The 13678-nt window shown below is 42.4% G+C and overlaps 1 protein-coding gene across 1 annotated transcript in view; it reads left to right on the top strand.

Annotated features, from left to right (window-relative positions):
* Csmd1 (CUB and Sushi multiple domains 1) overlaps positions 1-13678 on the top strand; it is a 1555368-nt gene that overhangs the window by 1188076 nt on the left and 353614 nt on the right. Inside the window, exon 11 of the mRNA XM_051170014.1 lies at positions 12813-12916. Within this exon, the coding sequence (XP_051025971.1) occupies positions 12813-12916 (104 nt within the window). The remainder of the gene's footprint in view (positions 1-12812; positions 12917-13678) is intronic.

The raw sequence follows: 13678 nt of genomic DNA, 5'->3' as shown, positions 1-13678 counted from the left end.
ATAAGCCCCACGGGCCTAGGTCAGTTGACTCTATTAGTCTTCTGGCAGCATTTTTGTCTCCTCCGGGTCTTTCTATTCTTCCCTTCCACTCTTCCACAGACTCTCTGAGGTCCACCTAATGCTTGAGGGGAGGGGAGGTTTGAGGGCCTGGAGAGAAAAGGGAAACCCAAGGTGGGTACATCACTGAGATGGGGTAGGCTACAGGGAGGATATGGGGATGTCTCTAGCCGAGCCTTCTAGCAACAGACAGGAGACTGAGGAGGCCACCTATCCAGACAAAACTTACAGTGATGGGAGGGGAACACCAATCTACCTACAAAACCTTCGAACCAAAATGTACCCTACCTAAAAGATGTGTAGGGATGGAAAAGTGGTAGAGACTGGGGGAATGACCAACTAATGCCTGTCCTGAGACCCACACCATAGGAGGGAGCCAACCCCTGACACCATTAACAATACTCTGCTATGTTTACAGACAGGAGCCTAACTTAACTGGTCTCTGAGAGTGTCCCTGCCCCCACCCAACAGCTGATCATATCAGATGCTAAGACTCACAGGGCAAGGGATGGAGCGTCATGCAAAGGTGCTTGCCTAGCATGAGTGAGACCTTGGCTTTTATCCTCAATACTATGAAATTATAAAGTCACAAGATTACACAGAGGAAGACAAGCCTTTAGGAAACACATCCACAAACTCATGGTTTTAAGAAACTGAAAATCGGACTTATTTTTAGGAGGTATGTTTTCTGAATCAAAAAGGTTCATAGATGAGTGCTGACTCAGTCACTGGCCCACAATGAGAGACAGCCTTCCTTGGGGCATGCACTAAGATTTTTTTTTTTAATCTAGAAAAAGTATGTGTTTAAATCAATCTCATGTTACTCCTTATTTGAAAGTTGAATGAGTGTTCCCAGGACGCACTTTTGTGCCAGGTAGCAAAAGGGGTGATGTCAGTTCACTGTGCTTGTTCCGTGACTGTGTACACTGTGATTTTCTATGACTTAGTTTCAAATTTCTTCTGGGCTTATTGTTATGGTAGTGGGGGCCCTAGGCTGGCAACTTATCCCAGGCTGGGCCAAGTAAGTCATGGATTATGCATCCCGAGTTATTTTCACTCCAAAGATTCATTTTCATCTGACTTGTCCCCAACCCCTACCCATCAGTAGAGAAAAACAGTGAAAACACAGAACTGAGCCAGGGGCCAAGGCTGAGGGTGGAAGAGGGAGGAAGCAGGAGATAGGATTGCCAGAAGCTCCACACATCCCTGGGATCCCTCTGGGCCAGAAGAGCACAGCCCTTTTCTCATTCTTGGCCGAGAATCCACTGCCTGAATGCAAACACGGCTGTGTAGTCCTTGTCAAGACCCATTCTCTCATTTGCTCTCAGTTTTCTTAATCTACTGTGGTGTCTTCATGATTCAGAGGGAGAGCTAGTGCAGTCTCTGCATACACTTGTGAGAGGGCAAGTTCACACCTTCTCTTCACACTCTGAAGAAACGAGACACTGCAGGTGGGAGAGAGTGAAGCATCAGAGCCAAGCTCTGGCCTTAGTTCTTCACCCTGCTACCATGACTACGGAATCTGCCAACCTGATAATTGCTTTTCTGACCAGGTAACCTCACACCTGGCTGCTGCGCTGGCAGACTTCCATCCAACTAAGGAAGCAAGGTACAGTTAGATGCCAGCTCACCCATCAACAGCTTCACTCTTGGGAAATGGAGACTATTAGGCATCAACTGTTTTCTAACTTGTTCCTCCAAGTTCAGAGCTGGTTAAGTGTTAGACAGAACCCTGATTAGTATCCCTACTTCTGCATTTTAATATTGAAGTAAATAAAATGTACAGTGTTAAGTGGCTCATCTGGACCACAGGCCTAGGGTTGGGGAGTTATCAGTCCCAAACCTGAAAAGCTTGTCAGTGCATAGCTCTTCCTTCTCGTGTACAAAGATCAACAAAGTAAGTGTGTCACTGGCCATATTTAATATCATTTAGTCTCTGCATCTGTAATTAAGAACATGTTGTTCTTCACATGAATGCCATGGTTGGTTTTTTGTTTTTTTTTTTTTTTTAATCTCTCTCCTGATGTGGTAATTTGTGATTAGTTTATTTACTTTTAATTTTTTGAAATGTTCATTCATGTGTACAATGTATCTTGGCCTCATCTATCCCCCACTCCTGCCCTCCACCGCTACCCCTGACATATCTTCCATCTGCCTTTTATATTCATGTCTTTTTTACTTGTTCCTTTTAACTCACTACATCCAATTAGTGTTTCTCATCTACTCTTCAGCAGCATTGCGACCATGAGCAACGTACCAAAGGCAATCCTCCAAAGGAAAGGCAAAGGCATGCCCCTCCCTTCATTGGCAATGTACCAATGGCAACCCTCCAAAAAAAAAGGCATGCCCCTCCCTCCATCGGCATTCCTCACCCACCATTAGCTCTTCAGCAAGGGACTAGGCATCAGGAAACCCCACCTCCTCCATTCTAGAAAGTTTAAGTCTCTTGATCTTGTAACGGTCTTGTGTGGGTAACCACAATTGCTGTGAGCTCCTGTGTCCAGAGGCCTGCCACTCCAACTCTCCCCCATCCTCAAACTTTATCTCACACTTAAAATGAATGCGCTGAAGAAGCTCATTCAGCAAATATGAAGTCTACTCCTGGATGTGAGGAAGGAGGATCCCAGGTGGGAAAGTGGCATCTTTCTCAAGGCCAAATGTTCAGTGGCAAGTGAAACAAGGATTTACAGCTAGCCCCTGTCGCTCAAGGACTTTCAGCTAGCCCCTTTCACTCCAATCTAGGCTTGTACGTACCAGGTATGATCTGGATGCCAGTCTGGTCTATATAGTGAGTTCCAGTCAGTCAAGGACACAAAGTAAGACTCAGTCTCAAAAAAGAAATGACTGGTAACCACCACTTTCTGTAACTTCATCTTACACTGACTGTAAGTAGTGTACTTTCCCAACTTCTATCCAACAGCCCATGGTAAGAATCACTCTTCACTTCTTCATCCCTCTATAGTTGACCTTGTGACTCCTGTTAGCGACCTTCAGGATAATGATCCTCTTAATCCAGTTTTCTCTTCACTAACTGCAAATGGCTAGTATATACCAGTCAGGATGACCCAGATGAGGTGACCCACCATGAGGCAGGCTCACCATATACAGCACAAGCTTCCTGAGGTTGTGCCCAGCTCTGGCATGAGCCATAGTTGAATCCAGCTGCCTGGAGCCATCTGCATCAGGGTGTTCCGAACCTATAATCTCTTGATGACATTTGCTGTGTTATAGTAGATGCAAACATTTTTATATTGGTTAGCTTTTCTATTTTCTGGTTTACATATATTTCTTCATCTCCTTAAATATTATTCTTGCTCGCAATGTACCCTTCAACCAACCTGAGTATAGTAAGATATCTTTTTAAATTTAATTTTATTAATTTATTCAGATTACATCTCAATTGTTATCCCATCACTTGTATCCTCCCATTCCTCCCTCTTTCCCCCTTACACCCTATTCCCCTCCCCTAGGTCTATGACTGAGGGGGACCTCCTCCCCCACTATATGGTCATAGGTTATCAAGTCTCATCTTGGTAGCCTGTTTATTCTTTCTCTGAGTGCCACCAGGCCTCCCCACCAAGGGGAAGTGGCCAAATATAGGGCACCAGAGTTCATGTCAGAGTCAGTCCCCACTCTCCACATAACTGTGGAGAATGTCCTGTCCATTGGCTAGATATCTTAATAAAATACCCGAGACATTAAAACAGGGTTTTCCCTTCTGCACATAATATGTTCCCTCCAATGAACAGCTGTGTAGAGGAACTTTAATACAGAACTTTGCTATTCTGGCAAGAGGTCACATCCAAAGACCTCCTAGGTCTGTGTGATCCAGCTAGAATACAAACATGCCTTTAATCCAGGAGACAGAAGCAAGCAGATCTGGGTTTAAGGCCATCCAGGTATAGAGCACGTTTCAGGTAAAGAAAAGCTTAGGTCCAGGCGTGGTGGTACATGCCTCTAATGCCAAACAATGAAGGTAAAATTAGTTAGGAAGCACCCGTGTTTATGAAAGTGACGTCTAATTGAGAGGCAGAAAAGGAAAGTTTTGAGAGGATAGGATACCCCCCAACTCTCAGGAGAACAAAGAGGAAAGGAAAGCTACTTAAGAGAGCAACACAGACAATGAAGAGAGGGGTTTACAGAAGAGGCTGAATGAGAGGACAAGCTAGACCCAAGGGAAGACAGAATGAGCCAGAGACTAAGAAGGAGCGAGAAAATTAGAACAGATTGGTGGAGTTAGTTTTATGCCAAGCAGAGCAATTCAGAGACTGAGAGAAAAGCCAGATTGTCTAAGTTACCTCGGAGAGAAGTTTGAGACAGAACAGCTGATTTGAATCAGCCAGCCCAGAGCTCAGTAAGAACAAGACAGGCTGAGCTCATTATGACTAAGTCTCAGGGGGTAGAACCATTCTAGGCCTATTGTAGATTGTATGGAGGCTGGAAGCTTCTGGGAGTAGGACCAGGTAAGCCGACAGAGGCAGAAAGCCTCTGAGACAACACTTGAAACAGATGATTCAAAGTTCCTTTCACACAGGTGCACTATCGTTTAATCTGGGTCATGTAAATCACCTGTTTTTGATGTACCACTGAAAAACGAAAGTAACTTTGATTTGTATTTCCTCAAATATAATCCACTTGTTCTCCTGGGAGTGTGGAGAGACTCCTTCAGTGCGTCTTAGAGTTAAATGCCTTTGAGGTGACATCGTCTTCTCAGTCCCTTGTAGCTGTGTTTTGTTAGCACCAGTTATAATGAGCCATCTTTAATCTCCAGTCTCAACTCTTTAATAAGTTGTAAAATGTCTGCTCCATGATTTTTCTAATTATTGATCCTACACCCTTTGTTATAGCTCCACAAACTTCAATATCCTCGCTTTTATCTCAAGAGCTGTCATTTTCTCCCACCACCCTTTCATCTTTTATTCCTTCAGAGTCCCGCCTAAGATACGCCTCTAGTCTCTGTTTGATTGATGTGAGCGTTAATTCTGTGTTTTGCCAACTTCTAACAATGTTCTGATTCTCTCTTTTGCAGTTATTGTATTGTGACTTTTAAATTCCCAGTCTCTCAATTTTAATAAATACCCTTTGCAGCCTCACACATCTGAGAACGCATTTTAATAAGTTTCTGGGCCCTGCTAGGGATTCTGCTTGCTTCTATGGCAGAGGCTTGGGAAAGGCTCTTGGGTCTCTCTGCTGACGCTGCCCCCATGAATCAATGATGTTACAGCCTCCACTACTGTCTGTAGCTCACACTAAGGAGCTAGATAAACTCCACAGTTGTTCAGCAAATATTCTGGGTCCCTGATAGTTTTTGTTGGAGAGACATATTTCATGGTATAGATTGTTCTTGTCCATATATGAGAGAGAGAGAGAGAGAGAGAGAGAGAGAGAGAGAGAGAGAGAGAGAGAGAGAGAGAGAGAGAGAGCACTGTGGCAATAAAGATAGAAGTGTGGAAAGAGCAGAGCCTGGCTGCTGTGGAGTGACTTTCTACAAGAGGAACAGGCAAGATGGTGTCCTAGACACCAGCTCCCCCTGGCCCCCAACATACACACCCTTGTCTATTTGTGCCACTGGGTCTCTGGAATCTAGTAGGAAGTGGCGCTTCTCATTTTGTGGAGGACAGATTGCCTGAGAAAGCCGCCATGCTCCCCTGTATAAGGAGGCATCCCCGCCTGGCTTTTCTCTCTCAGTTGCTCCTATTCAGGTTTGTTTTACTTTGCGTTTTTTTTTTTTTTTATAGCAAGTGCTACCAAGGCCTAGTTACACTCAGAATGATGTAAGAATCCTCTTGTGACAGCAGTGGAGGACATAGGTGTGTATGTCCGGGTCTATAAGGAGATTCCAAACTGACTTCCAAGCACAGCACATGGCCTCATTTTCCAGCTTGGGAACAACACGATCCTGCCTGTGCTTCTCTGGGAGCTTCAGATGGCGCATTCCTCCAGAGTCTGTGCTGGCCACACTTAGATAGTTCTTCATTATTCATTAACCTTTCCAGTTGCACTACGACTGACCATTATGAGCTCAGGAAAGCACACCGAGAACTGTTAAGAACATTCGATAATTACCATTTCATAAGAAATCAAAAAAAATTTTGCAAATATGTAAGACACTGATATTAGCAACAGTGCCAGTAATTTCCACCTATCAATTGTTAGGTTTTCATGAAAAACATCACACTTGGCCAGCTTCCTTCCAACAAACAAGTTGGAATTGAGTGAGTCAAATAGCAGGAAGCTCTGGGTTCCTGGAGCCCCTTGCTGTGTCTTCTAAGCCATCTACCCCATCCTTGAGGTGGAGGGCAGACACAGAGTTCTTATGTAGGCATTCATGAATTATTTTTTTAAGATGTAGGAATTTTTACTGAACTTTTTTCATAAGAATGTCTGAAAATTTTGAACAATATAATTTTTTCTCTACTTTCTCCCACCAGCATGATTTCTAACACAGGCGTGTTAATTATAAAAATAAATAAGGCTAGAGAGAAGGCTCAGCAGTTATAATCATTTGGGTTCAGTTTTCCGCACCCACACAGAGGCTCACAACCACTGGCAACGCTAATTCCAGGGAGCTAGTGCCTTCTAGCACCAGGCACATATGTAGCACATAACACACACACACACACACACACACACACACACACACACATACAGGCAAATCTTTCATACACATAAAATAAAAACAACAAAATATTTTTAGAAAAGAAAAATATACTTTAAATATGGCATGAAAATAGAAAGTGAGCTTAAAATAGAATCATGTCACTGTACATGGTGCTTTCTTCGCTGTATTACTTAAAAGGCTGGATTCTGGTGATTTTTTAAAAATAATACTTATTTAAAAATTAGAAGCAAAATTCCCCAAATTATTTTTTCCAGTTAAGGTTTCGTATGTATTCCCCCCTAGTACTTAAGACCTGGAAAAAGATAAAGATCTTTTCTCCTTTCCAATCACAGCAAATCCAAGAAAGAAAGTCTGCCATCCTAACTTAAGCACAAGGGTGTTTTCCTCTTGGCCACTCATGAATCTCCATAATCAGCAATGAAAAACCTCTCAAGAGAGTCAGGCTTTCCCTCCTCTCTCCCGTTTTTCTCTCCCATCACTCCTTACTCCATCCTCACTCACTCTCTTCTTTTTTCTCTTCTTACCCCCACTTCCCCTCCCTGTCCCCCTAACCCCCAAACCCTCAAACAGCATCCTTCGACCACTTTAATGGTGTTTGGAGAGATTCTTTCTCCATGTGAATGATTCAGTAAATACAGTGAACGAAAGTGAAAGTGGTATTGAGGTAGTAAGGAATGCTTTTTATGGTAAACACCACATGATTTATGGTTCCACAATGATCCTAAAGGCTACTCACTACAGAAAGCGTCCACATGGCTTGACAGGAGAGAGTGGACCACCTACTTGTCGACTGTGGTTTTGTTTTAGTTTGCTTTGGAACCAAGATCTCTCTTAATTTTTTGATGAAACTCAATGGCACTTTTGTGGACTTCTTGTTTTGGTGTTCTTTCCTCTTACTGATCTTTTGCTTGTTTTGATTATCGTTTTTGTCTGTACAACATTTTTTTTTAAAGCTATATACTTTTCCTCTTTCTGCTGACTGAGGAGGCAGAACTCAAAACTGTACTTAGCCAGGCTGGTAATAAACATATGGAAAGCTAATTGGCTCATTCCTAAACCCTCACCTCTGCATCATTGTCAGGGATAACAAGTGATGCTCAGTGAGGGAGGACTAGGGAGAGACACACATGTTTGTGAATTCAGCACCTGCCCTCCTCTTCAAGCTACACTGTGTGTGATGTAGCCCCAGCGGCATTTTGAGGAGCGTTGGGAATTTTGACAAACTAGTAGCATTCTTTCTATTCTTTATGATTGTTTTGCTAATGACCTATCCATAATCATAACTATATTCAGTGTGTGTGTGTGTGTGTGTGTGTGTGTGTGTGTGTGTGTGTGTGTGTGTTTTAGTTTGGCACACAACTTACTGAGATGACTTAAGCTCTAAAAAAAAACCTTGAAGTTCTGATTTCCTACGTGTTTGCTAGAATTTCATCTGTCTCCCAGTTTACAAGGAACAATTTCATAAAAGACAAGGAAGCTGTTACACTCATTCTACTAGTGAGCCACAGTCACACACATCTCCATAAATTCGCAAAATGATCACTATATTGCATTATTGAGTATGACGTTCTTTATTTATGGAAAGCATAAATATGGAAGGCATATTTTCTAATCTAAGTAAACACACTAAAAAGTGCCTTCAGTCAGCAATTCATGCCTGCAGTCTTCTGTTCTTAGTTGTTGCAGATTCATTCATGTTCTTTATAGACTAAAAAGGGAGGAGAAACATATCTGTAGTTCAGATGAAGACTTTAGGATGGCCTCTATATTATAGTACTAGAGCTAAAATAATAACAATAAGTTTTAACTAGCTACAGAATCCAAAGACTAGTGAGCATGAAAACATACATAGAAGAGTTAGCCTAGGGGCTCTAACATAGGGCATGGGGTGGGGGCGGGTGGGGGTGCAGGGGATGTCAGATAATTTTTGCTGACAATGAAGTACTTTCTCCAATTTTAAAACTACTTTCTGGAATGTTTTCTTAGAACACTGATAGGGAACTGAAAATATTGATCATAAAAATAAGAAAACAGAAAAATTAAGATCCTAAGCCAAGCTGGGCACGAGGGGTGCACGCCTGGAATCCTGGCACTCCAGAAGGCAGAGGCAGGTGGATCTCTGAGTTTGAGGCCAGTCAGCTCTACAATGTAATTCCAGGACAGCCAAGCTACACACACACACACACACACACACACACACACACACAACACACGATGAGAGAGAGAGAGAGAGAGAGAGAGAGAGAGAGAGAGAGAGAGAGAGAGAGAAAGAACAATCCTAAACCAGTCAGGACCCCCCCTTCCCCCCCCCCCCCGTGCCCTCTACAGGAAACAGAGGAACTGCAAGGTCTCAGCTTCATGCAGCTAGGGCTATGGGAATTCTTCCACCTTCTGCAGTTGCTTGGCTCTCTGCCTTCAGCTGTGTTCACCCTCTGCCTCTCTGTGGAGTGCACTGTCAGCTGTGCTCAGTGACTTAAAGTGGCTTTAACAGCCCTGGAAAGGTGTTTTAATTGAAAAATCTCAGATCGTTTCCTTCTAGTAACTTCTGTCACAGACTGAAGGGAGGGGAATAAGGTGAAAGAGGGAGGGAAGGAGGAACCAGAAGATATAAGTAAGGGGATAACAATTGAGATATAATCTGAGTAAATTAATTAAAAAAAAAATAACTTGAAAAAAAGAGAAAATCTCAGATCGTTCTATTTTACTAATAAAGACCCAGGAGCCACATGTTGTGGTGAAAAAACTGCTAGCTCAGAGACACAGAAAAAGAACCCAGCTGAACTTCTTACTCAGCTCACACCCCAATGGAAAAGGCCCTAAAAGCTCACTACCTCAGCTGACAGCCCCAGAGGAAGAGGCCAAAAAAGCCCACTGCCAAAGGCTTGCTAGCTCAAGGCCCAAAAAGCCAAAGGCCAAGGAGATGGCTCAAGAGCTAGAGAGCTAAAAGCCAAAGCCAAAGAGCTCTAAGAGCTGAAGCTAAAATCCCAAGCCCAAGGAAGCACCGAAGACCCCTTCTACTTCTGCATGCTGTCTTAAATACCCCTCAACTCAAAGTCCCTCCTACTCTTTAATCCTTTTCAGCTGTTTCTTGCTCAGCCTCTTGACCTAGGCTTAATTTTATTAAATCCTGTGTACAGAAAGCTCTTGGATTAAAGGTGTGTGTAAGGCTGGCTGAACTACACCTTAATCACCTGGTTACAATAAACAGAAAGTTCTTGGATAAGGTGTGTTAGGGTTCAACAATCAAAAAAAAAAGGGGGGGGGATTTGCAGTCCAATCTCAGGATCACAATGAGATCAAAGATCTTGTAACAGAAAGGGATTACCCCCAGGCTCTCAACAAGTCACAACAGGAAAGTCAAGGGAAACACAAGCCTAGGATGAGACCCTCTGGTTTCTTTATCTCCTTACTCTCTGGCCCTATTCACATATAGTCGGGAAAGATGCAAATAGAAGCAAGAAGCCCCCTCTGACCTCATTTTCTTATTAAAAAAATTTCACAGAAGGTTGTGACAGCTGTCAACCTCACACCTGTTTCAGTACAAATAATGCATTCATACAAGCACCACAATTTGAATTAGTAAATTTTAAATAAATTATAATAGCTATGCCACTAATTTTAGTGAGAAATTATAATAATACAGACAGTTTGTCTCTTAGTAGTTTTATTAGAATAAAGCAGCCATTTAAAAAGGGTTTAATCTGTGAATATTAAGTGAGGTCTTAGAACATTGACCTCACTCCTAGCATCACTTACATTAAGAAAAAAAGGTCTAATAGGCAGACATTTGATTTCTTCTTAAAGGCACATGCACTCAGTCGTAAGTAGCTACTAGTAAATGTTCTTTTGACACAGCAACTCCTGTTTTCCGTCTCCTGTCTGCCTCCCTTCCTCTCCTACCCCTATGTTCCACTCCATCACTCATTCATCTGTCTTTCTATACCATCATCTGTTCATTCACTTACTTATCACCTGCCCTGTGCTCGGGTGCTCATGCTTTACTCACATACCTACCATCTACTCAACCACTTATTTACTCTCCATTGTCCACCAAGCCTTCTGTATAATAGAATGATGACATTTATCATCCGTTCATCCATTTCTCTATCTGTCCACTTATCTATTATCCAGCCATCTACTTATCAATCTGCTTATCCTATCATTTATCCATAATTCACCCATTTTTCTACCAATCTACATATCTATAATACATACATACCTCTATCCATCTACTGATCCACCCATCCATCCATCCACCCATCCATCCACCCATCCACCCATCCATCCACCCATCCACCCATCCATCCACCCACCCATCCATCCATCCATCCATCCATCCATCCATCCATCCATCCATCCACCCATCCATCCATCCATCCACCCATCCACCCATCCATCCATCCATCCATCCATCCACTCATCCATCCATCCACCCATCCACCCATCCATCCATCCATCCATCCACCCATCCATCCATCCATCCATCCCACCCATCCATCCATCCACCCATCCATCCACCCATCCACCCACCCATCCATCCATCCATCCATCCACTCATCCATCCATCCACCCATCCACCCATCCATCCATCCATCCATCCACCCACCCATCCATCCACCCATCCATCCACCCACCCATCCATCCACCCATCCATCCATCCATCCATCCACCCATCCATCCATCCATCCATCCATCCATCCATCCACCCACCCACCCATCCATCCATCCATCCACCCACACATCCATCCATCCACCCATCCATCCATCCATCCGTCTCCATCCTTCTATATATCCTCTTAATTATCTTTCTGTTTACTGATCTATCATCCATCTATCCATTCATTCATCCAGTTATCTAACTAATATATAATATATTTTCTATCACTTGCCATCACTAATAAATTACTTATTGATCATCAATTATATATTATCTGTGTATTGAATCTGCCTATCCATATTTCTATTTATCTATCTATCATCTATGATAATCTACTGATATCTTCTTTGTATACCTGGATATCCAAAGCCTGGCCTCACTTCCTGATAGCTTTGACCTTCTTTCACCTTAATCACAATATTAATCAACAAAGGAAGTATTTTATTGTTTGTTTTAGGAGAAAGTTTTCTCTGATCTACATAGATGGGCGTTCACTTGCCTATAGTCTGTTGGTGGGTCAAATAGAAACATGTCTAATGTTTAGCATAATGCTAATTATCACATCCAAGTATTATATATATATTATTCTTTAATTATGGTATATGTTATATATGTGTATGCCAGTGTTTTATTATATTAACACTAAAGATTAAATTAACTCAGGGTTCCTTCTGTATTGAATGATGGTTTTAGCAGAGTAGAATGTATGTTCTTGTTTTCTTTTTCTCATCCAACTTCCTACCCATCTGTCTATCCATATCTACCCATTCTTCCAGCCTCTGCCTACACATCTACCTATCCATCCATCCATCCATTCATCCATCCATCCATCCATCCATCCATCCATCCATCCATCCATCCAATGATCTAATAGAGGGCTCGTGGTACAGGTCAATGATTGAGAACTCACCTAGTGTGGGTAAAGCCTTAAGTGCCGTTCTCAGAAATAGAAAGGGGTGAAAGATAGTGGGAATGTCAAGATTTTGCAAGGCCAAGTGTAGTATTGGATTATTTGTTTCTTACAATCAGAAATCCCTTATGTTGTTGGAAATAATAACATAAGATCTACACAACAAATAAATTATAAAAGATTCATTGTAGGGTATCCTTATACCGTGCTCATTAACTACAATAGTATTTCTTCTGCTCATATTGGCTTATTCTCAGTTAATCTAAGTATCTGAGTTGTTATCCTATGTATTTGATAGACATGCAAGTTGAATAGAGGCCAGATAAACTCTGTTATATAGCTTACAGTAAGTTGGAGCAAAAAGAACATTTTAGTTCCACAAAATTCTGAAATACAGGCCAACCAAACCTTGGCTATTCATGTAGCAATTGGCGGCAACTTGGGAATTTTGTATTGCAATAGTTCATCAGATTTAAGCAGCTGAAGCTAACCCTGAAACTACAAGTGTGCATTGCCATGGAACATCTGTATTATGCCAAGTAACTGTGTCTTCCATTTGGGTTTAGGTCATCAAGCTTGCTTTTGAAGAGTTTGAGTTGGAAAGAGGATACGACACCCTGACAGTTGGGGATGCTGGGAAGGTGGGGGATACCAGATCCGTCTTGTATGTGTAAGTATGCTATTTCTCTTTTCTTCTTGACATGCAGCTATGGGGGCCGATGTTGGTTGGCTTACATTGATAAGTGCCCTCCCTGGATACACAAAGCTAATCACTCTGATTTTTCATAGGGACTAACTGAAGATCACATTTTGCCAGTATGAACTGTTTTTGCTAATGTTTTAAAAACTGTATTTATGACAAAAATGAAAAAAAAATCAACAGAACAAAGGACAGAAGTCAGGAAGCATGCCCTCCTTAACACAAGCCTCCCTATGGCTCCTTTTCCCTCCCTAGTGTGAACAGGTGTTTTTCAGATAGAGTCCTTTTCTGGGATAATGCCATATGCTTGCTGGAAACCGACATGTTCTACAAAACTACCCAGTAAAAGAAGCAGAGATTCCAGAATAAATGGGCCAGAGTTGCAGCAGGCTCAGGACAGTCTGCAGGAATCCTGCTGTAGGACCCTTTGTGTACCTGCAGCTGCGATCTTTCTAACCTGCAGCAGCAATCTTTCTAACCTGCAGCAATGGCCATTGATGTCCACTTCAGGTGCTTCCAGCTCTGGGTTCCTGTCAGGTTTCATCAGATCTGTTCTTATCAAAATAAAACCTGTAGTCTAGGAATGTCCATCTTTGTAGACTGTGAGTTGAGAGAAAAACAACTTTCATCATCTTCTCGTCTGGCTTCAGGCAGTAGCTCTGGAAACCGCTGGCCTGGAAACTTCTTTCACTCACGCCATGATGCTAAGGGATTTTCTTCCCTTTTCTCAGT

This window comes from Acomys russatus, chromosome 27 (genome assembly GCF_903995435.1).
Source record: "Acomys russatus chromosome 27, mAcoRus1.1, whole genome shotgun sequence".
Taxonomy (NCBI): Eukaryota; Metazoa; Chordata; class Mammalia; order Rodentia; family Muridae; genus Acomys; species Acomys russatus.
Note: the sequence above shows the minus strand (reverse complement) of the source record. Positions and strands in the feature narration are given on the sequence as shown.